At 50.5% G+C, this 21,072-nt stretch overlaps 2 gene segments (V, D, J or C); both read left to right on the forward strand.

Annotated features, from left to right (window-relative positions):
• The first annotated feature begins 4,043 nt into the window (after positions 1-4,043).
• LOC127031693 (immunoglobulin heavy variable 1-8-like) lies at positions 4,044-5,541 on the forward strand. The segment is given in 3 exon segments: positions 4,044-4,128; positions 4,583-4,932; positions 5,521-5,541. Coding segments are annotated over 3 exon segments (414 nt in total).
• A 2,828-nt stretch (positions 5,542-8,369) lies between these two features.
• The window catches only part of LOC127031886 (Ig heavy chain V region 3-like), a 46,949-nt gene continuing 34,246 nt past the window's right edge, over positions 8,370-21,072 (forward strand). Inside the window, 1 exon segment of the V gene segment in view lies at positions 8,370-8,484. Within this exon segment, the coding sequence occupies positions 8,439-8,484 (46 nt within the window).

A 21,072-nucleotide genomic window follows, 5' to 3' on the forward strand; every position in this document is an offset into this window, starting at 1 on the left:
AATCCCAACTGGAGTTAGGCATCTAACTCCCTTGAACAGGTGGTACTTAGGACCCAACCCCTCCTCAACATTTCCTAGGCGGTAGGTCAGGCAGCTCCCCACTCATTGTGCTGGCTTCTGCAGATCCCCCTATAAAGCCCTTAACTCTCCTCTACACATGCGTGTTACCTCTAGGGCAGCCCCCCTGCCCAGATGGGGAGTTGCAGGGGACTTCTCCTCTCACACACCCCTGGTGGCCCCTTCTCAGCCACAAGGGCCAGTCCCAGCCAGTGTCGTCTCCAGGGTCTCCCACTGGGCCTCAGCCCATCACACAACAGGTCAGCCCCCTACCAGAGGGCAGCTCTGAACCAAAGGTCCGTTCCCTCTCCTGGGCTTCACTTCGGTCCCTCCCTTTTGTGAGGGTACAGGGCCCCTGGGCTTCTCCCACTGGGAGTCCAAGTGCCACGTAAACCAGCCTTCCACCCTTCATGGGCTTCTAGCTCACTTTCTGGTCCTCACAAACCCTTCCCTCATGAGAGCCCCAGCACAGGAGTTCACCCCACTCCCATAGCTCTGCTTTCTGGCCACAGCTTGTCCCAAACTACCTAGACTTTCCTCCAGCAACTCTGCCTGGATCCCCTCCCTCTAGGCCTCTCCCTACCACTGAGCTCCCAGCTCTATGGGAGCAATGCTCACCCTCCCTCACCACCACAGCTGGGCTCAGGAACTGGGCTAATGAACCCCCATTACACCCAGCTGGGGTCACTAACCAGCTCCTATGTTCCCAGCTCACCCGTGCAGCTAAGGAATAGCTGCCAAGTCATGGGCCAGGCAGAGCCCAGCTTGCCTCAAAAGGCCCCTCAGCCCGTGACATCTGCCCATGTGTTTCATGGGGGCCGGAGGCACCTAACTCAGGGGGTGGGATTGCCCTGGGTGGCAGGGTCTTACAGGTAGGAATGCCAGGCCTCAGCCTAACTCCCCTTGGTGGGTCTAGCACCTACAGAGGCAGACAGGCTCTTCCAGGGATTTTCCAGTGATTGAGCCTGTAGCAACATGAGGACTCCCTGGCCTGGCACCTCCTGCTGGTTATCTTGGGAATTAGCTCTCCAGCATACAGAGCGTCTCCTCCTGGCCGATGTCTCACCTGCCACTGGCTCCGCATCCCTCCCAGATCCCGGTGCCCTTTTACCTCAGGGTTCTGCCCCCCAGCAGTACCCCACAATCTGGGTCTCCCCTCCCAGGGAACCCCCTATCCTCTATCCCCACCTTGCCTCAGTGGCTACTGCCAGTCCTCATCTAGCCCCCAACTCACTTTGTCAGACAACAGTCTGTCATGGCTACTCATCACCGGCCAGGGGGGTTTGGACCTGCTGCCTCTGCCTAACCCTGGGCTGCACCTTTGCAACCCCAGTACCTGTTTTGGCCTTTGACCAGTACCTTTGACCAGGCCTGCAGCCTGGAGATTCGCCAGGCTGGAGCTCCCCAGCTCCTCATGCCTTTCCCCAGCCCTGTTCTATCTCCAGTACCCATCTCTCAGGCAGCCTAATCCTTCTCTCTCAAGAGCTAGAGAGAGACTGGCTCAGCTGCTGGTTCACAGCCCTTTTACAGAGCCAGCTGTGACTGCTTCCCCAGTCAGCCGAACCTTTACTCTCAGCCCCAGCCCTCGCCAAGCGCTGGCTTTTAACCCTTTTAGGGCCGAAGCGGGATGACTGTCCCGCTACAGAGCCAATGGTCCTAAACGATTTAGGAGCACACAGGTCCTATTGAAAGTCAAATCTCACCATGAACTTTCACCCAAACATCTAACCTGATTCTAAAGCTTTATGATTTCAGTGCCTGTCTGGGTGTGTGTCCCGCATTCCCAATTCAAAGTGTGTCCAGGTTCAATCTTACTGCACTTTTGGGAGGCGTGAATTCAACAGAAGATGTCGTTATTTCGCTGTAAGTTTGTGAGCCAGCCAGCCCATCTAGTCCCCCTTTGTGTGCTGGAAACAAAATCATTCAAATCCAGTCTTCTATTTGAGACCTGAGCTCCTACCCACACTTTCCAAACTACCTCCCCCTTTCTGCAGACCTGAATCTATTTCTCTTCATTCATCACCATTAGCAGGAGCAACTTCTCTGGATTTCTTCTTTTCCTCCTAGCTCCCTCGGGGTGTTCTTCTTCCAGCAAAATATTTCCAGAAACAGAGTTACAATGTATTTATTGTACGGATGCCTTGGGTACATTACTTGCATGTTTGGTGTTTGCAGATATCTAATGCGATGTAGGGCTGGTGAAGGACGCAAAAACCCAGGAGACTCCTGCAAAGGCTCTGGGTTCACTTTCAGCAGCTGCTGGCTGAAATGGGTACCCAGACGCCGGGGAACGGGCTGCAGTGCTTATCTGCCATTAAGTAGGATACGTACGACGCAGACTCAGTCAAAGGGGATTCACCATCTCCAGAGAGAATCCCAACACCCTGCTCTGTTTGCAAGTGAGCAGATTGAAGCCACCGCCCTGTATTACTGAGCTAGAGACAAAATGAGCCGAAATCCACCCACAGCCAAACTCCTAGGCGCAGCACAGAGAGTTGTTTTCACTGGCTAACCTTAAGAGTAAGATTTCCATGCTCCCTAAGGGAGTTAAATGCACAATTTGAGTTTCCAGCTCCGTTAATTGGCTTTGAAATTCACATGCATGGCCAGCTGCTAGGCAAGCTCTCATTGCTGGCTGTGCTTGTAAATCCTTTCTTTGTCTGGTAATTCAGACAGACCAGAGCAAGACGTCTGTACACACAGAGCAAACTGAACAGGACTTCTTGGAGTCCCACGTTCTAACCGAGAAATGAACATCTCCTCCGATCCCCTTGTCACAGAGTTTGGGGGAGTCAGGGCCCTGCACCCCTCTTCCTAGGACTCACAGTGACTCTCAGCCAGCCAGTAAAACAGAAGGTTTATTGAACAATAGAAATGCAGGTTACAGCAGAGCTTGTAGGCACAGTCAGGACCCCTCAATCGAGTCCTTCTGGGGGTTCAGGGAGCTTAGACCCCAGCCTGGGATTCCCTGCATTCACCCACCCAGCCCAAAACCGAAACTGAAAAACCCTCTCCAGCCGGCCCCCTTCCTTTGTCCAGCTTCCCAGAGGTGTTGACTCCCCCTCCACCCTGCCTGGCTCAGATTACAGGCTCAGGTCCTGTCCATCACCTACAGTCATCCCCTGCTCTCCCACTCACTGTGCAGACAGATAAAACCTTCTTCCTCTGCTGCTGTGACAAGGATGGCTCTGGGATCCTAGCCTGCCAGATCACAGAGGTGACAGACACATGAGCCAGGGGGAGAGGGAAAGAGAAAAGATGTGACTTTTAGAGAGGGATTTTCCAGGGTTTAATATAATTCTGCAGAGTCACATTCAACATCTAAATCAGCCTTCAAAGAAAAAAACAATGGCTATTTTCTGGCTGACAAGACACAAAACACTCTCCAGCATTAAATAAAGCCAAAGCAAGGTCAGTGGCAGCAAACGTCATGTGTGAGAACGGGGAGAAATGTTTCATAAAAACTGACCCCAGAAACACTCCTGAGGATTTTCTACTCTGATACATAAGGCCGGGATTTTCAAAGCCAGGATTGGGTCACAAACCGAACCTGTGAAAAGATTGGTAAGTGAGAACCCAGCACTCCTAGGGGTTCTGGAAATCACAGCTCACCTGCACATTTCACCACAGTACAGTTCTCATGTTCATAGCTTCGGTTAGTGAGTATTTTCCATACCCTGGGTTATTTCATTCTAGTAACCCAATCTCATGCATCTTCACATTCGAGCTTCCCATTTTTATCTAAACTCACATCAAAATCCCATTGTTAACAGAGTGTTTCCTGCTTTCCTGAACTGGGGCATGAATTCCATTGCAAAGGCCCCATCAGTCTGTCACTCTGGGTTCTGAGGTCATTCATTTGCCAAGGTCGGTGCAGCTGAGGTTTATTCAAATACTTTAGCAATGACCACATGCAAATAAAGCAGAAAAACTTCCTGATAAAGGAGAGCGACTGATCCTCCCTGGAAATCTGCTGGGCAGCCAGACAGTTGCTGTTGCACCGCAAAGGGTGGCTGGGTAGAATTAAAATGACGTGTCTGGGGTTCCTTGTCCTTTTGGCAGCGTTCTCAGGTAAGTGGCGTAAATGTACAAGCAGCTAGCTCGGACAGCAGGTGGAGCATCGGATGGTTTTATGACTAAGATAGAATTATTGAGTCCCAGTCTTCTGTGTTTGAATCCTGTTTCTTTCACATGTGACTTGAAACCAGTCATTTAATATGAAAATTACCTAAGGGATCTGGGTACTAAATTCCTGTCGGTTTTACTGGGAGCTAGGTATCGAAATCCCTTAGGCATTTGGAAAATCCCAGGCTGAATCTCTGTGTGACTCAGTTTCCCATTGGTAAAATGTGGATAACAGCACATCCCTATGTGGTAGGGTGTTGTGGGGATATATTCATGAGCACACAAGGAGCTCAGATAATTCTATGGTTGGGGGGAGCAATAGAAAGATAAATCTGGGAGGAGAAGGGAAAAAAGAGAGAAATGAATCACATTTCCCTTCCTTATTGTTACTCATGTTCAGGTGTCAGCTCCCAGATCCAGCTGACCCAGTCTGGGGCAGAAATCAAGAAGCCTGGAGAGTCTGTGAAGGTGACATGTAAAACCTCCGGCTACACCTTTACCAGCTACAACATTGACTGGCTTCGGCAGGCTCCCGGGAAAGCACTGGAGTGGATCGGATATATTGTCCCCAGTAGTGGTGGCACTAGCTATGCCCAGGCTTTCCAGGGACGATTCACCATCACCAGGGACACCTCCATAAGCATGGCCTATCTGCAGCTGGGCAGCCTGAGAACCGAGGACACGGCCACGTATTACTGTGCTAGGGACACAGTGACACAAACCACATCTACAGCCATTCAAAAACCCTCAGTGAGAGAACCCAGGTCTCCTGCTAACACTGCAGTCCTCAGCCACCCTGGCAATGGTTACCTATGTGAACAGACTCTGGGTAATTATCCCCAAGTGACTTACGGTCAGTGAAAGCTAATGGGATTTAGAACCTTAAGTGCCTAAATCTCTTTTCAAGATATGACTCTGTTCCCGGACACAGTCAAATTTAACTGGGGTAGAAGGGGACCAGAACAATCCCAGCCCTTGGAGAAGCTGGGTGTGCCAGGAAGAAGCTGTAGGAAACGTGTGTCCAGGGCTGGCTCTAGGCACCAGCAAACCAAGCATGTGCTTGGGGCGCCACATTTTCAGGGGCATTCTGGCCACCTTTTTCTTTTAATTATTGGGGTGGCAGAAGCCTAGCGCCGGCCCTGGCAGCAGCAGCGTGTCCTACGCAGGGGGCACCCTGGGGTCACTATGGTTTGCGTTTGGGAGCAGCGCCAGCACCTTGGGGCCCGGCAGGTGGATTGAAGGATACTGCTCTGGTAGAATTGTGCTACTTACCACGTACTGAGCATGCTCAGTTCATTTGCTGAAGCCACTGCCCTTCCGCTGCCCTTATACCCGTAGGATTCTGCTGACTGCTTTTGACAGGACTTAAAAAGTGGCACAGGGGGCAAATCGCAGGAGGGGGGGCAGGGTCTGAGCAGGGGGAGGAAATTGACTGGTCTGGGGGGCCAAGCAGCTGGTGGCGGCACTAAGAGAGGGGCTAAAGGGTAAAATCAGGAATGGGGGAGAGGGGGCGGAGTTAAGCCAAGGAGGGAGGTGCTGGCAAAGAGTGGCAGAGGGAAAACCTGGCACAGGCCGGGACAGAGGGGGCAGCAGTTACCCCATTGGCACTGGGACACCACTGCCTGGCAAAATAGCTGGGGGGGGGGGCAGAGGCTTTTTTATTTGAGCAAAGTGGCTTTTTTGTGTGGTCACATGAACTGAGTATGCTCAGTAAAGGCTGCTGAAGCCACTGCCCTTCTTCCTGCCCTCATTAGCCGTGAAAGTCTGCTGACTGCTATTTAGAGGGGTTAAAACAAGGCAAAGGGGGCGAATCAGAGCAGGGGGGTGCCCAAGATCTGAGCAGGAGATGGAAATTGACTGGGGATTAGCTCTGAGCACTGGGAGCCGAGCCTGTCCACACGAGCACTTTAAAGCGCTCCAACTTGCTGCGCTGGAGGGGGGGATTTTTCACACCCCTGAGTCAGCAAGTTACAGTGCTTTCACTTGCCAGTGTAGATAATCCCTGAGACTGAATTCAGTGAAACATTTTACACAGATCCCCTCAGAACCAAAGAATCCCCCATCACTGTATCTGAGTGCATAGAGTCTCCGAGCACTTTCCCAAGTTCCCTTATCTGCTTCTGGCATTCCCTGGATTTTTTATTTTAGTTTCTTATTATTATTTTTAGAGCAGATGTTTATTCTGTTGGATCATCTGACTTCCACCTTGACTGAATGTCTGGCCTAGTGTTAAAACTTTGTTTTGAGTCAATCCACCAATGGCGGAAATATTGGCGGTCAGACCAATAGTCCACCTAATCTAATATCCTGTCTTGTGACAATGGCCAATGCCAGGTGCTTCTAAGGGAATGATCAGACCAGGCAATGATTCACTGAACCATCCCATTGTCCACTCCCAGCATCTGGCAGTCAGAGGACGGTTTAGGGACCTGCAGAGCATGGGCCTGCATCTCTGATTATCTTGGATAATAGCCAATGTACTTATCCTGAGGGACTGATCTAATTCTTTGTTCAACCCACTCATAGTTTTTCCTTTCAAAATCTAATGAACACACATCTGCAACCCCAAGATATCTTGACAACCACAAGACTTCTAAAATCATGAGTTATACACCCTCGAGTCAAGACATTGTAATAAATAAATAAGATCTTTTTTATGCCGCTTTGTTCCTGAGCCCGTAGGGTGGGTGCAGTAAGGCCAGTTCCAGTGCCTAGAGCCGAAACACCTGAATGAATCATAGTCTGCCCTCACACTCCCAAACATTTCACAGACCTGAGGCCATATCTACAGTTTAAGTGTGGGTTAATTCAAGTTATGTCACCATGGAGTCACTACAGTTACTATGTCACTGGTGTGCATGCCTCCTGGACTCCCTGTCTCAGCAGTCTGGGTCCTCACCAGAAGCACTTGTATAGATTCAGAGTGAGGTGTACCATGAATAGATCTCCCACTGTCCACCCACAAGGCTAACAGGTCTGGCCCTTCTCAGGAACCGTTAATGGTAAGAATTCATTACCTGCAGGAGTAGAGGTCCTACTTTGCTAGAAAAAAAGGCCATGGGATGTAGCTGATTCCTACAGAGGAATCAGCTTCATCACATTGCAGTGTTACAGGTAGCACATCCCTATAGTTTGCAGTTTCGTACATATATGTGTGTGTAAAAATACAACCTGTAGGACCATGCTACCCGCGGCAGTGCAAGGTCCTACTTTGCTTTAAAAAAAAAGGCCATCTGCTACCCACAGCAGCAAGAGGTTCTACTTTGCTAAAAAGGGTATTTCAAGCAGTCTCACATGTAAATCCAACCTGATAGCTTTCTTTAACAGTGTAACAAGCTAACAAGCAGTACTTGCGGTATATCTTGCCTTCGGTAAGGCTTTTCATACTGTCTTCCATGACCTTCTCATAAACAAACTATGGAAATGAAACCTAGATGGACATAATGATAAATAAAATGGGCATAGCAATTGGAGTTCCCAGGGATCTGTTCTGGATATGTTTCTATTCAAAATCATAATGACTGAGATAATGGCAGAACTATGATAACAATTTTCAAGCATGTACAAATAAAGTAGCATGTTTTTACAGAAGCTGTTTCTTACAAGCGCAGCTCTCACTGAATAAGACAGGGCTCTATACTCCCCTGATCCTTCTGTGAATGTCCCACCATAAATTAAATGTAGAATTAAGATTCGTTCTAGATTTAGAGTTCGAGTTAATGTTTAAGATCACTAATAGGGTTAAATTTAGAGTTTAGATTCGTGGAGAGGGAGACACTGATCTGATTGCTGTGTGGAGGGAGGAGTTTGTGCAGGCAGAGCTCTGGACCAGCAAAAGAACCGCTGAGATCTATGCCAAAATCACACAGGGGTTGGTGGATAAAGGCTGCACCAGTGACACACAGTAATGCTGCGTGAAAGTAAAGGAGCTTAGACAAGCCTACCGTAGGACAAGCTGGCGAACAGCCGCTCTTGTTCTGAGCCACAGACTTGGGAGGCTGATGACATGCAACCATAGCCACCCTCATGAGGCAATGGGATCCAAGCCCAGAATTCCAGTCTGCTGTAGGGACTGTGCCTCCGGAAATAATGAATGTGTCTTATAAGGAGCGGAATATGCAAATAGGCTTGAGAGTTTCCTCTTTAAATCTGACTCCCTCACTTGCACGGCTGCACCCGACAGACAATCTGCAGCCCCTGTCTCTGGAAGTCACCAGACCACCCCCCTGAGAACTCTCCTCTCCAAACACGGGACAATGAGGCTTTGGTTGTATCTCGTTCTCATTGCAGCAGCGTTTGAAGGTATTTTCCCCCTTCCCGTGTGTTGTAGCGTCAGTCGGGAGATTGTTATTCTGCTGCCCTAGATACTCATGTTCCCCCTCATTCATCTTCATTCCCAGGTGTCCGGTCCCAGGTGCAGCTGGTGGAGTCCGGAGGGGACGTGAAAAAGCCCGGAGACTCTCTCCGCCTCTCCTGCAAAGCCTCCGGGTTCACCTTCAGCAGCTACTGGATGGGCTGGGTCCGGCAGGCTCCCGGGAAGGGGCTGGAGTGGATCGCCAGCATTTACAGCACCAGCACATACTACAGTGACTCGGTAAAAGGGCGATTCACCGTCTCCAGAGATGACCCCAGCAGCCTGTTGTACCTGGACATGACCGGCCTGAAGCCCGAGGACACCGCCCGCTATTACTGTGCGAGACACAGTGCGGGGAACCCCGACAGGGCTCGTACAAAAACCCGAGCGGCAGAACCGCCCTTCCGCCATGCGCCGCGCGGGGGCAGCACTTCCCCAGACAATCCGGCCCTGGGCACGGGAACGGGAGCTGCAACCAGAGCGAGGAACAGATCTGTCCTCAGGTTTCAGATCGCTGTATCCACACAGACATGACCATGTGTCCATAACAACGGGGGCTTCTTGACTTTAACATGTTCCAGTGTGGCCCTTAGCAGACACTGAAGTGAAAATGCGCAGCTCAGCAGAGGACTATTTGGGGATCAACTGTTCTAGGTGTAATAACCAGGACCTGGATTTTCCACAGTGCCTAATTGTTCTGGGTGTTAGAAACTCTGTTGCAATGTGTTGGGAACTGGGCACTAACGGTCTTACTTTCCTTTGACAAATCACCCACTGCCACTGTAACTCTAATACATTGTGAAAGCACCGCTAGGTTCCGAACCCCTCTGGCATCAATACAAAACAGGTTTTTACCCGAGGCTGCCCTGCTCGCTGACCGAATAGCCTCCTCTCCAAAGACCTCATCCAAACTCTGCCAAAGGCTCTAGTCTTTCTAGTCCCTGGAGCAGACCGTAGCTCGGCCCTTACACCTGGAGGGATGGGAGCGGTTTCTCACCAGCGGCTGTGTGGTCCGATGGCCCCGCACTCACTGAGTTATCACCAGTCCGACTCCTCTCCTAGAGCCCCAGGCCCAATACCTCCGAGCATTCAGGGACAGGGTTCGTGTCTCTTATAAGAAGGGGAATATGCAAATAAGGGTGGGAGTTTCCTTTTTAAATCTGTGTCTCCCTCTGCCCAGGTGTACCCGCAATCCACAGCCCCTGGGTCTGTGCAGTTGCCAACCAGTCCCCTGGGAACTTTCCCCTCCAGCCCCTGGGAACATGAGAGTTTGCACTCACTTAGTTTTCATTGTAGCAGCTCTGCAAGATATGTTTTCCCCTGAATACCCTGCAGTATATTGAGTTATTGATTCTAATACCAATGTGTTTGTAACCTGTCTGTATTCCCAGGTGTCCTGTCCCAGGTGCTGGGGAATCAGGTGGGGATGTGAAAAAGCCAGGAGACTGTCTGCCTCTCCTGCAAAGCCTCAGGGTTCACCGTTGGAGAGGACGCGATGAGCTGGGCCCATCAGGCTCCTGGCAGTTGCCTGTAGTGTATCTCTCATGTAAGCTACTGGGCTGGCAGTACTGTAAACTCCGCCAGCTCGTCCAAGGCTGATTCACCATCTCGGGAGACAATCCAATAACCTGCTGTATCTGCAACTGACCGACCTGAAGCCCGAGGACACCGCCTGGTATCACTGTGCGGGACACAGTGAGCTCAGACAAGAACCTCCCGCGGCGGCCAGGAGAGAAAGTCCCAGCTGCAGCTTGGCTGCACTTGTGAGGTGGAGCACATAAAGCAGCCCGGGCTCTCTAACTCAGGACGCGTCCACACTGGCAAGGCACGTAGAGCGCTGGGACTCCAAGGCTGGAGTGCTCCTGGTTCTCCACCTCGGCGAGAGGAATAACACTTGCTACACCCCCACTGGAGCACCACAGAGCCGGTGTGGATGCCCGGGTCTATTAATGTGCTCTGATTGGCCTCCAGAAGTGTCCCACAAAGCCTGTTCTAGCCACTCTGGTCATCAGTTTGAATGCTACTGCCCTGCCCTCAGGTGACCAACCATCAGACCCACCCTTTAAATTCTCTGGGAATTTTGAAAATCCCCTTCCTGTTTGCTCAGCCAGGCGTGGAGTGCTCTCAGTGCGTCTTTCCAGGTGACCATGTCTCCACACACCAAGTGAATCCCAGCTTGGAGCAATGGTGAGGTGCTGGACCTCATCAGTATCTCGGGGGAGAAAACTGTCCAGTCCCAGCTGGGCTTCAGCCAGAGGAATTACGAAGCCTTCGGGCAGATATCAAGGGCCATGATGGAAAGGAGCCATGACCGAGATGCACTGCAATGCAGGATTAAAGTGAAGGAGCTGCAGAATGCTTGCCACAAAGCCCACGAGGCAAACAGCTGCTCTGGTGCTGCCCCCACAACCTGCCATTTCTACAAAGAGCTGGACACAATACTTGGGGGTGACCCGACCTCCACTCCAAGTACCACCGTGGACACTTCAGAGCCCAGTGCAACAAGGCGGGAGGAGGAGGAAAGCGAGAGTGAGGGTGCTGAGGAGGAGGCAGCCAGCCTGGCATCCCTAGATGCATGCAACCGGGAGCTGTTCTCAAACCAGGAGGAAGGTAGCCAGTCACGGTGTCTAGTGCTTGGGGAAGAACAAACACCAGAGGAGGTGCCTGGTAAGCGTCTTTTATTTTGGGAAGGAAGTTGTTCAGTGTGGGCTCTTGGGGTGAGGAAGGTTAGGGCTGCATGCATGCCTAGATGTGGAATAGGGTTTTGATGTGCTCTCTCACATCGCGGTAATAGGCCTCAGTGATCTCTTCAAAGGTCTCTTGTAGAACTTGGGCAATGCGCTTGTGCAGGTTTCTTGGGAGAGCCACTGTGCTCCTTGTCCCAGTCAGGCTAACGCATCCAGGCCACTGTGCCGTGAGGGGCAGGGGGACCATTGCTGCACACAGGCAAGCCACACATGGGCCAGGGCGGAAGCCACATTGCAGTAGAAGATCCTCCCTTGCTTCCCAAGTCACGCTCAGCGCGTGATATCTTCCCGGGTGAACTCATCCTGTGAAAAATGTGGAGACAGTGTTCAGTATAGGGGCCACCTGCCACTGTTGGCTCTCCCCATGGCACAGAAACCCAGAGGATAGTACGGCTGTGAAACAATCAATCCCCCTTCACCCTGTGCTTACTCACCATTTTGGGGCTTCTGTGGGTTATGTGCACTTGCTTTGGGATGGGCAAATTATGTTATAGTGTAGAATGTGCTTGACCTTAAGTATGGGGGAATCATTGCTCTGTCCGATGTGAACAATGCTGCCTCTGTTAAGAGCTGCATTTTGCCTTTACAGATGCAACCTTGAAACATCAGTTGTCTGTGTTATCACCAGTCGAGAGGCTACTAAGAATTGGAAAGAGGCCACGTAGATGCAAAGAAGACATGCTGCATGAAGTAATGCAGCAGTCCCTTAATGAGAATCTAAAAGCACAGGAGTGGAGGGAGAGTGAAAGGAGAATTCACCAGCAGAATGAGGAGTGCTGGCAGAAAAGCACGGTGCTCTGGCAGAAAAGCACGGAGTGGCTGGTAAGCATCATGGAGCACCAAGCGAACTCGGTCCAGGCGCTCATAGCCATGAAGGCAGGGCACTACCATGCTCGCCCCCTCTCCCTCCGCAGCTCTTGTCCCACAACTCTTTCCCTTGTGCCCCCATGTCACATCCAACCCACTTTCCCCAACATCCGGGTTCTTATCACCACCAACTGCCTCCAACACCTGTAGCGTCACCACTCAGACCTGCAAACTACGACCCTTATCCACTGCACTCAACCTCCATCACCATGAATTAGCCAGCCTGAAGTGCAGCACTCATTGCACAGCACTCTAGAGCTGACGGCTGAATATGAGAAGAGGACATACACAAATGTATGATTGTACCATTCCCCATCCCACCCCCTTCCCTCATTCCACACAGCACAGATGTGTCATGTCCTTTCTGTTTCCCAAGCAGTTGTGGTTCTTTTCAATAAATGAATTTTCTTTTCAACAAATGGATTTTTTGGCTTTGAAAACATTCTTTATTATTGCATAAAGTAGAAGATACCTTAGCCCAGGAAAGCACCAGGCACTGCAAGTCAGTGTAGCAAACACTGATTCCTACTAACATTGGAACCACTGCACTTCACTCCCACGCAGGACCTCAGACTTTACTGGTAGCTTTCAGCCTCAAATTGCTCCCTCAAGGCATCCCTGATCCTTGCAGCCCCGTGCTGGGCCCCTCCAATAGCCCTGCTCTCTGGCTGTTCAAATTCAACCTCCAGGTGTTGAACCTCTGAGTTCCATGCCTGAGTGAATCTTTCACTCTTCCCTTCACAAATGTTATGGAGGGTACAGCACACTGCTATAACTGCGGGGATGTTGTCATCAGCCAGGTCCAGCTTCCCATAAAGCGAGCACCAGCGGCCCTTTAAATGGCCAAAAGCACACTCCACAGTCATTCTGCACCAGCTCAGCCTGTTGTTGATCATGCAAAAATGACATTGAGTCTTTGACAGGCGAAGGTCCATGATCTCACTAATATTGGACAAAACCCTTCATTCCTTCATTCCTCAATCCTGCCAATAGTCTCACTATAATTAGTCAGATTTGGTATTTTATCCTTATCTAGGAATCTGCCCAGGGCTCTTCTACTAATCTGATTGCTCTGAGAGATTTCAGCATCAATCAGAATTGACCACCCTATAAGGGAAGCATCCTCTGCACCATAATTAGCTCCGATTTAGAGATAACTCCATTGCAAACTGGTGAAGACATTTACATTGATATTTTGCGCAACAGACAAAAAGTTTCCAGCATCAGGTTTATGAACACAGGGCATGGCACAAATGATGTTGTACTCAGTGGGGTGGCATCCACTGAGTTGTAAAGGGCTTTTGCATCAGGCCTTACAAGGATTAAAGTCGCTTTTCATGCACTAGACATTTTTGAAAAAAATCTCAGCTATAGGCTGTAAGAGTTTTGTGTACAGCATGGTCTCACAGGCACGAGGCCTTAAACTCAGCTGGGTACTCTTGGTGCTATTGTAACACAAACAATATTGGACTGAAACCTTTTCTATCAGTGACATGACAGGTGGAAATTCACCAGTCTGAACTCAGCCTCAAGGGCTGAATCCACTTTTTCTAGCTGGATAGTTACACTATCCCCACCAATCCAGCACTGCAGCACCTCAAACACGAATTTATCCTCATATCCAGAGGTGAAAGTAAGCTGGTATGCGCCAGTACGGAGGACCGGTAAGAAAAGGAGACTGACTGAGAGAGGGAGAGAGAAGCCTGCTCCTTGCATAAGAATAGTTTAAACTCAGTTGTTCCCTGATGGTTCAGCCTCCAGGGCTAGGTTTCTGGCATCCTTGTTAATTTCATTCACAGGAGCTGGGGGGAGGGAGTCAAGGGGAGGATGTGTTTGACCATGGCAGGGGCAGTCCTTGCCTGCCCCCGGGGATGAGAGGATCTCTCCTACTAATATACACAACAAATACAAGAATTTGGCTGCGCAGCTTAAATCCAAAGCTAATAAAAGCAGGTGGAAGAGGAAAACTCACTGTCACATTGGTTACTCGGCTCCTCCCTCCCTCTCCTCCAGCCAGGCTGCAGACAAGGCTCTGCATTCCTCCCCATTCCTCCCCCCTCCCCTCAGCAGGGGGTCTCCTCTAGGCTCTAGCTTGCAGTAGACTGGCTGAGATGCCTGCAGCTGCTGCCTGCAAAAGAACAGTTTAAACTCAGCTGTTCCCTGTGCAGTTCAGTGCCCAGAGTTAGGAGCCATTTCTGGCATCCTTGTTAATTTCACTCCCAGTTGTTGTTGGGTGTGGGTGACCATGTCAGGGGCAGTTCTTTTCTGTCCCTGGGATGAGGGGATCTCGTAAACAATCAAAATCAGGAACCATTTCCAAGTTTAAATGTATCCCATTCCCTTCCCCGGCAGAGGATCATGGTTGTGATGTCCACACTGCTTGCAGATCCTCCTTGAAATATTACTGTTTAAAAAAAACACAAAAAAATGGAGACCATGGTGGAAAGATGTGTCATGATGATTAGGGTTTATTTTGGGCAAAGCAATTTTGCTAAAGCAACTAAAGATTTACAGGGAAAGCAAACAGCCCCCATAGACAAAACCGCAAAGGGATTAGAGGGGAAAACTGAATATTCAGGGAAATTATTGTGCCTCCTTTTAAAGAAATAGTAGTTTTCATTCCAATCTACCCTCTTTCTATATTGATTTAAACACCTGAAACGTCCTTAGGACATCGGGTGCAATCTCAGATCTTTTTGTTTTGTCCTGTCTGCAGAGTGCAGAGGCTGAAATTGACAAAACTTTCTCTAAATATCTTGTACATTTCATGAAGGCTATTCCAGTTGTCCTTCATCCACTTCTGAGTTAGCCCCCCCCCCCCCCCCGCCTGGCTCCCTCCTTTGTTGGCTGGCTGTGGTTTTTACCTTGGTTACTTACTCCTTGGCAGACCCCGTCCAGCGGCACCTGTTGGCTCTCCGGTTGCTGGGGTCGCTGCTGGTCGGTGGCAGGCTGCAGCTGCATTGTTTGTGACACATTCATACACATACACACAGAGGTGAAAGTAAACCAGTACAGGCCAGTACGGCATACTGGTAAGAGCCAGTACACCATGCCAGACCACACCGTCTTTCGCTGTGGGGATTTAAAGGGCTCTGGGCTCCCCGCCACAGCTGGAAGCCCAGAGCCCTTTAAACCCCCCGCCTGCAGCTCCAGCGGCCAGGCTGGGGCCGGATTTAAAGGGATCTGGACTGCCGCAGCAGCAGTCAGCCCAGAACCCTTTAACCCCCGCGCCCGTTGCTCCGGTGGCCGGGCTGGGGCCAGGATTTAAAGGGCTTGGGGCTCCCCGCAGTGGCAGGAGCTCTTGGCCTTTAAATCTCGGTCGCAGCCCCGCAAAACCTGGGGTTCCCCGTGGCGGCCGGAGCCCCGGTCCCTTTAATTTTCCCCTGAGCTCCAGGAGCCTCCCACCTACCTCTTCAGCTGGGAGCCCTTGGTTGATTTAAAGGATCTGGGTCTCCCAGCCATAGCTGGTGCCCCTGGTCCTTTAAATCTTGAGAGGCCATGCCCCTTCCAGAAGAGGTCACGCTCCCCTCAGGACTCCGGCAGGAGGGGTAAGTCCTGTAAGTAACTTTAATGCCTGCTCATATCCACGAAACCCTGTGAAAGTAGAACGAATTAGATTGTAAAAATAGAATGGATTAAAGAAATGCTGTATGCTCCTTTAAGCAGAACTAAGGAACGTTGAAATATAGTTCTCAGGAAGAGAAACATTGAAGTATGAAACAATGAGTCCACTCAAGCTAATGGTGGGACATTAACAGGAGACCAGTAATAGTTAGTAAGGAAGTAAGATGTGCATGTCTAGCCCAGGTAAACCTATCAGTTCTGCTTCCTTTTGTTATCTTGTTCAGTTTGCATCCTTTTATCTGTATAAATTAGATAGTTTGAGTCTTGCATGGTGCTCACATTATCTGGGTGTATTAGCAGAGCACTTTGCTAATAAACAGAGTGGTCTGACGAACTGTGAGTCCTGAATCTGGCTTTGACACTTGCAATGGGGAGAAGTATCATTCTCTCCTTTTTACAGGTGGCAAATGGCAGCACTAGGGACCAGATGTTACCGGGTATCTACATATTTGAAGGTGAGATTCAGTCTCCTAAATCACTTTGGATTTCAATGCTGAGCACATCAGTGTCTCAACATCTTGAAAAATCTGGACCTAAAGGCAAGTTTGGCAAAGTATTTAGGTGACAGAAAAAGCAGACAGGCCCTTCTTGGGATTTTCAGAATCAGATGGATGCCTGACTCCCATAGATTTCGATAGAAGTTAGGTACTTAGCACCTATCTGCTTCTTTATTTTCCTCAATATTTTTAATAGTCAGGCCCCAATAAATAAAGGCAGGGATTGACAGATGACCTAAGGTTTAGGTGTTCAAACTGCACTACAAAATAATAATAATAATAATAATAATAATAATAATAATAATAATAATCAAATCAGTGTCCCTAACTCCTTTAGGTCACTTTCTTAGAGTCAGAGATTTCAGGACATAGTCTGAGCTCTGGCATAACACCGGCCTGACAATTTTATCAATTTGAGACTCTAAGTCTGGCTGATCCTATGCTCCCAAGTGACTTCCCATTGCAAATTGCACCTTTGCCATGAATTTTCCACCCCAATCACTATATTGATGTTAAGCCTTTGAGGTTGACGTGCCAGGCTCTGTGTGGATTCCTTCATTCAAGTGCTCTAATTCAAGCCTTAGTTTCCAAAGGTGTGAATAAACAAATTCAATTATTTTCCTGCAGGTGTGTGTATAGACCAACACTGAGTCCAGTGCTTTAACCACAAGCCCATCCAGTTGCTCTGTATGCACCACAAACAAGCCATGAGGCAAATTCAGAGAGGAAGCCACCTGTTTGAAGCCAAGGTGCCTAGAGACTCTTCCAGACTACACCCCTTTCTGAAGCCCCTGGGTCTGTTTCTCTCCATTTGCCATCATGCTCTCCCCATTGAGATTACTTCTCTTGCTCTCTGCTCTCTCTCTGAAGTGCATTCTTGTTCCCTAGAGTTATGTCAATAAATAGTTACAGTCTATATTGTGCTATGCATTGGGCACATTACTGGTATGTTTGGTGTTCACGGGTGTCCGGTGTGATGTGGAGCTGGTGGAGTCCGGTGGACGACTCAGAAAACAGGAGAGTCCCTAAAACTCTACTGCAAAGGTTCTGGGTTCACTTTCAGCAGCTCCTGAATGGACTGGGTGCATCAGGCTCCCGGGAAAGGGCTGCAGCCATGAAAACTCCTGGGGCAGCACAGACAGAGGCTGTCACTTGCTCACAGTTAAGAAAGAGATTTTCCCCCGAGCTGACTACAGGAGTGAGGGTATGTCTACACTTACGGTTTTGCAGCGCTGGTAGTTACAGCTGTGTTAGAACAGCTGTATAGGGCCAGCGCTGCAGAGTGGCCACACTTACAGCAACCAGCACTGCAGTGTGGCCACATTTAACAGTACTTGCAGGGCTGTTGGGAGTGGTGCATTGTGGGCAGCTATCCCACAAAGCACCTCGTCCCATTTTGGCGCTGTGGCTTGTGGGAAGGGGAAGGAAGTGTGATTGTCTTTCCGCTTCCTGTTCGAATGCCCCGTGGTGCTTTGTTACACATTCCGAGCAGTGTGGCAGCATTGTGATTGTACAGCGCTTTTTCTGCTATTTTTGTTATAAATGGATCCTGAGCAGCTGACGACCTTATTGATGAATGTTGCCAGCACATCACGCTTGGCAGTGGAGCTATTCCTTCAGCTGCAAAGTGAGAGTGAGAGTGAGGAGTCAGACGATGATATTGAATCGCCTCACTGTGAAGACAGTAAATTGCTTGTGGCAGTAACAGACGTGCTCAGCTCCGTGGACCGGCACCTTTGGGCTCGGGAAACCAGCACTCAGTGGTGGGATCAAATCGTCCTGCAAGCCTGGGATGACGAGCAGTGGCTGCAGAACTTTCGGATGAGAAAAGCCACTTTCATGGCACTGTGTGCTGAGCTCGCCCCTACCCTGCGGCGCAGGGACACGAGATTGAGAGCTGCCCTGCCAGTTGAGAAGCGGGTGGCTATTGCAATCTGGAAGCTGGCAACTCCAGACAGCTACCGATCGGTGGCGAACCAGTTTGGAGTGGGAAAGTCCACCGTTGGAATGGTGCTGATGCAAGTTTGCAGGGCCATTAATCGCACCCTGCTAAGAAGAACTGTGACTCTGGGGAACGTGCAGAACATTGTGGACGGCTTTGCAGAAATGGGGTTCCCTAACTGTGGAGGGGCAATAGATGGGACGCATATTCCTATTCTGTCCCCACCCCACCTGGCATCAGAGTACGTTAATCGCAAGGGGTATTTCTCCGTGGTTCTGCAAGCGCTTGTGGATCACCGTGGGCGTTTCACTGACATTTACTCAGGATGGCCTGGAAAGGTGCACGATGCATGCATCTTTCGGAACAGTGCCCTGTTCAGGAGGCTGAGGGCTGGGACTTTTTTTCCCAGACCGCAAGATCACAGTAGGGGACGTCGAAATGCCCACTGTGATCCTTGGAGACCCCGCTTACCCCTTAATGCCCTGGCTCATGAAACCGTATACAGGGAAGCTTCACAGGAGCAAGGACCGGTTCAACTACAGGCTGAGCCGGTGCAGAATGACTGTGGAGTGTGCTTTTGGCCGTTTGAAAGCTCGCTGGCGCTGTCTTTAAGGGAAGCTAGATTTGGTGGAAAGCAGCATCACCGCTGTTATATCCGCGTGCTGTACCCTCCATAATATTTGTGAAGGGAAGGGTGAAAGATTCAGTGAGGAATGGACCTCTGAGGTTCGATGCCTGGAGGAGGAGTTTGCTCAGCCAGAGAGCAGGGCTAATAGGGAGGCCCAGGAAATGGCTTCAAGGATTAGAGATACTTCAAGGGAGCAATTTGATGCTGAGAGCCAACAGTAATGTTTGATGCATTTGATGTGCTTTGCTTTACCTTGGTGTATAATATTTACCACTTCCAGCAACAATAAAACGTAGTGAAAGAAATAGAAAAAAAAACTTTATTCAACATACAGTACATAACAGGCAAGGGGATAGGGTGGTGGACTGTACATTTACAGGTTTTAATATGTCCTATTTTAATCACTATTCAATGTCTGCTGCACTTCAGGATTACTATGCTGCAGAATAATGGAGGTGGAGTGAACAGGGTAAGAATTATAGTTATCAGGGCTGGTAGGTGATCTTACAGGTGTTGAGGGCAGCTGGGGATAATAAGGAACTGGCTGCTGGAGAAAGTTGTTTTGTGGAAATACTGGGGAACAAGGAAGAGGGCTTTGGGAGGGCTGTGGGTTACCATGGTACATATTTGTCTGCATGGCTACAATAGACTCGAAAGACTCAGTTTGGCGAGCCAGCAGGCTTATCAACTGCTTTGTGGTTTTTTTGGCAGACAATTCCTTTCTCCTGCTTTCTGTTTGCCTCCATTCATGTACACTCTTTCTCCATTCATAGGTCTTCTCTCTCCATTCCTCTGTCTTCCTACTTTCTCTGTTGTAGTGGCTCATAACAGATTTCATCAATTTCTCTTTTGATTTTCTAGGATTCCGTCTCAAGCTCTGCAACCTATGTGAGGCCGGTGATCCGGCTGCAGTAGTCAAGGTCACTAGAAAAACGAGACATAGAAACATGTAATACACAGAGGCTACATTGTTTATTATCACTTGGTGAGGGACTTTTTAGACTTTTGGTAGCATTCTTCTCACATACCTCACATAACACAGAGAGGGCAGGCAAGCTAAGTCATGGCGAGCAATGGAGTGAGTGGTTTTGCCCCGATTTCCCCTTGGGAGTGGGAATTGACCAGCGGTTCACTGGGGTTTATCAGCAATGGGTACAGGAGGTAGCTGGTGTCCTGAAGAGGGGACAGTAGTGAATTGGAAGGTGGTGAGCTAGCTGCTTGGGGGGTGGGGCTTCTTTGGTCCGCGTTCATGCCGTCCTGCTGGCGACGGGGGGGGAGGTGGGGAAGAAACGCGGGGCTGGATGCCTGCTTGGAGTGGGGGACGGGGAACACCAGAGCACACCGCGTGGCTGGATGCCTGCTTGGAAGGGGTGTGGGGAACACAGGAGCACACCACGGGGCTCGATGCCTGCTTGGAAGGGGTGTGGGGAACACAGGAGCACACCGCGGGGCTGGATGCCTGCTTGGAAGGGGAGTTGGGAACAAAGAAGCACACCGCGGGGCTGGATGCCTGCTTGGAAGGGGTGTGGGGAACACGGGAGCACACCACGGGGCTGGATGCCTGCTTGGAAGGGGTGTGGGGAACATGGGAGCACACCGCGGGGCTGGATGCCTGCTTGAAAGGGGTGTGGGGAACACAGGAGCACACCGCGGGGCTGGATGCCTGCTTGAAAGGGGTGTGGGGAACACGGGAGCACACCGCGGGGCTGGATGCCTGCTTGGAGGGGGGGTGGGGAACACGGGAGCACACCGCAGGTCTGGATGCCTGCTTGGAGGGGGGGGGTGGGGAACACAGGAGCACACCGTGGGGCTGGATGCCTGCTTGGAAAGGGTGTGGGGAACACGGGAGCACACCGCGGGGCTGGATGCCTGCTTGGAAGGGGTGTGGGGAACACGGGAGCACACCGCGGGGCTGGATGCCTGCTTGAAAGGGATGTGGGGAACACAGGAGCACACCGCGGGGCTGGATGCCTGCTTGGAAGGGGTGTGGGGAACACGGGAGCACACCGCGGGGCTGGATGCCTGCTTGGAAGGGGTGTGGGGAACACAGGAGCACACCGCGGGGCTGGATGCCTGCTTGGAGGGGGGGGTGGGGAACACGGGAGCACACCGCAGGTCTGGATGCCTGCTTGGAAGGGGTGTGGGGAACACAGGAGCACACCGCGGGGCTGGATGCCTCCTTGGAGGGGGTGTGGGGAACACGGGAGCACACCGCGGGGCTGGATGCCTGC

This window comes from Gopherus flavomarginatus, chromosome 11 (genome assembly GCF_025201925.1).
Source record: "Gopherus flavomarginatus isolate rGopFla2 chromosome 11, rGopFla2.mat.asm, whole genome shotgun sequence".
Classification (NCBI taxonomy): domain Eukaryota; kingdom Metazoa; phylum Chordata; order Testudines; family Testudinidae; genus Gopherus; species Gopherus flavomarginatus.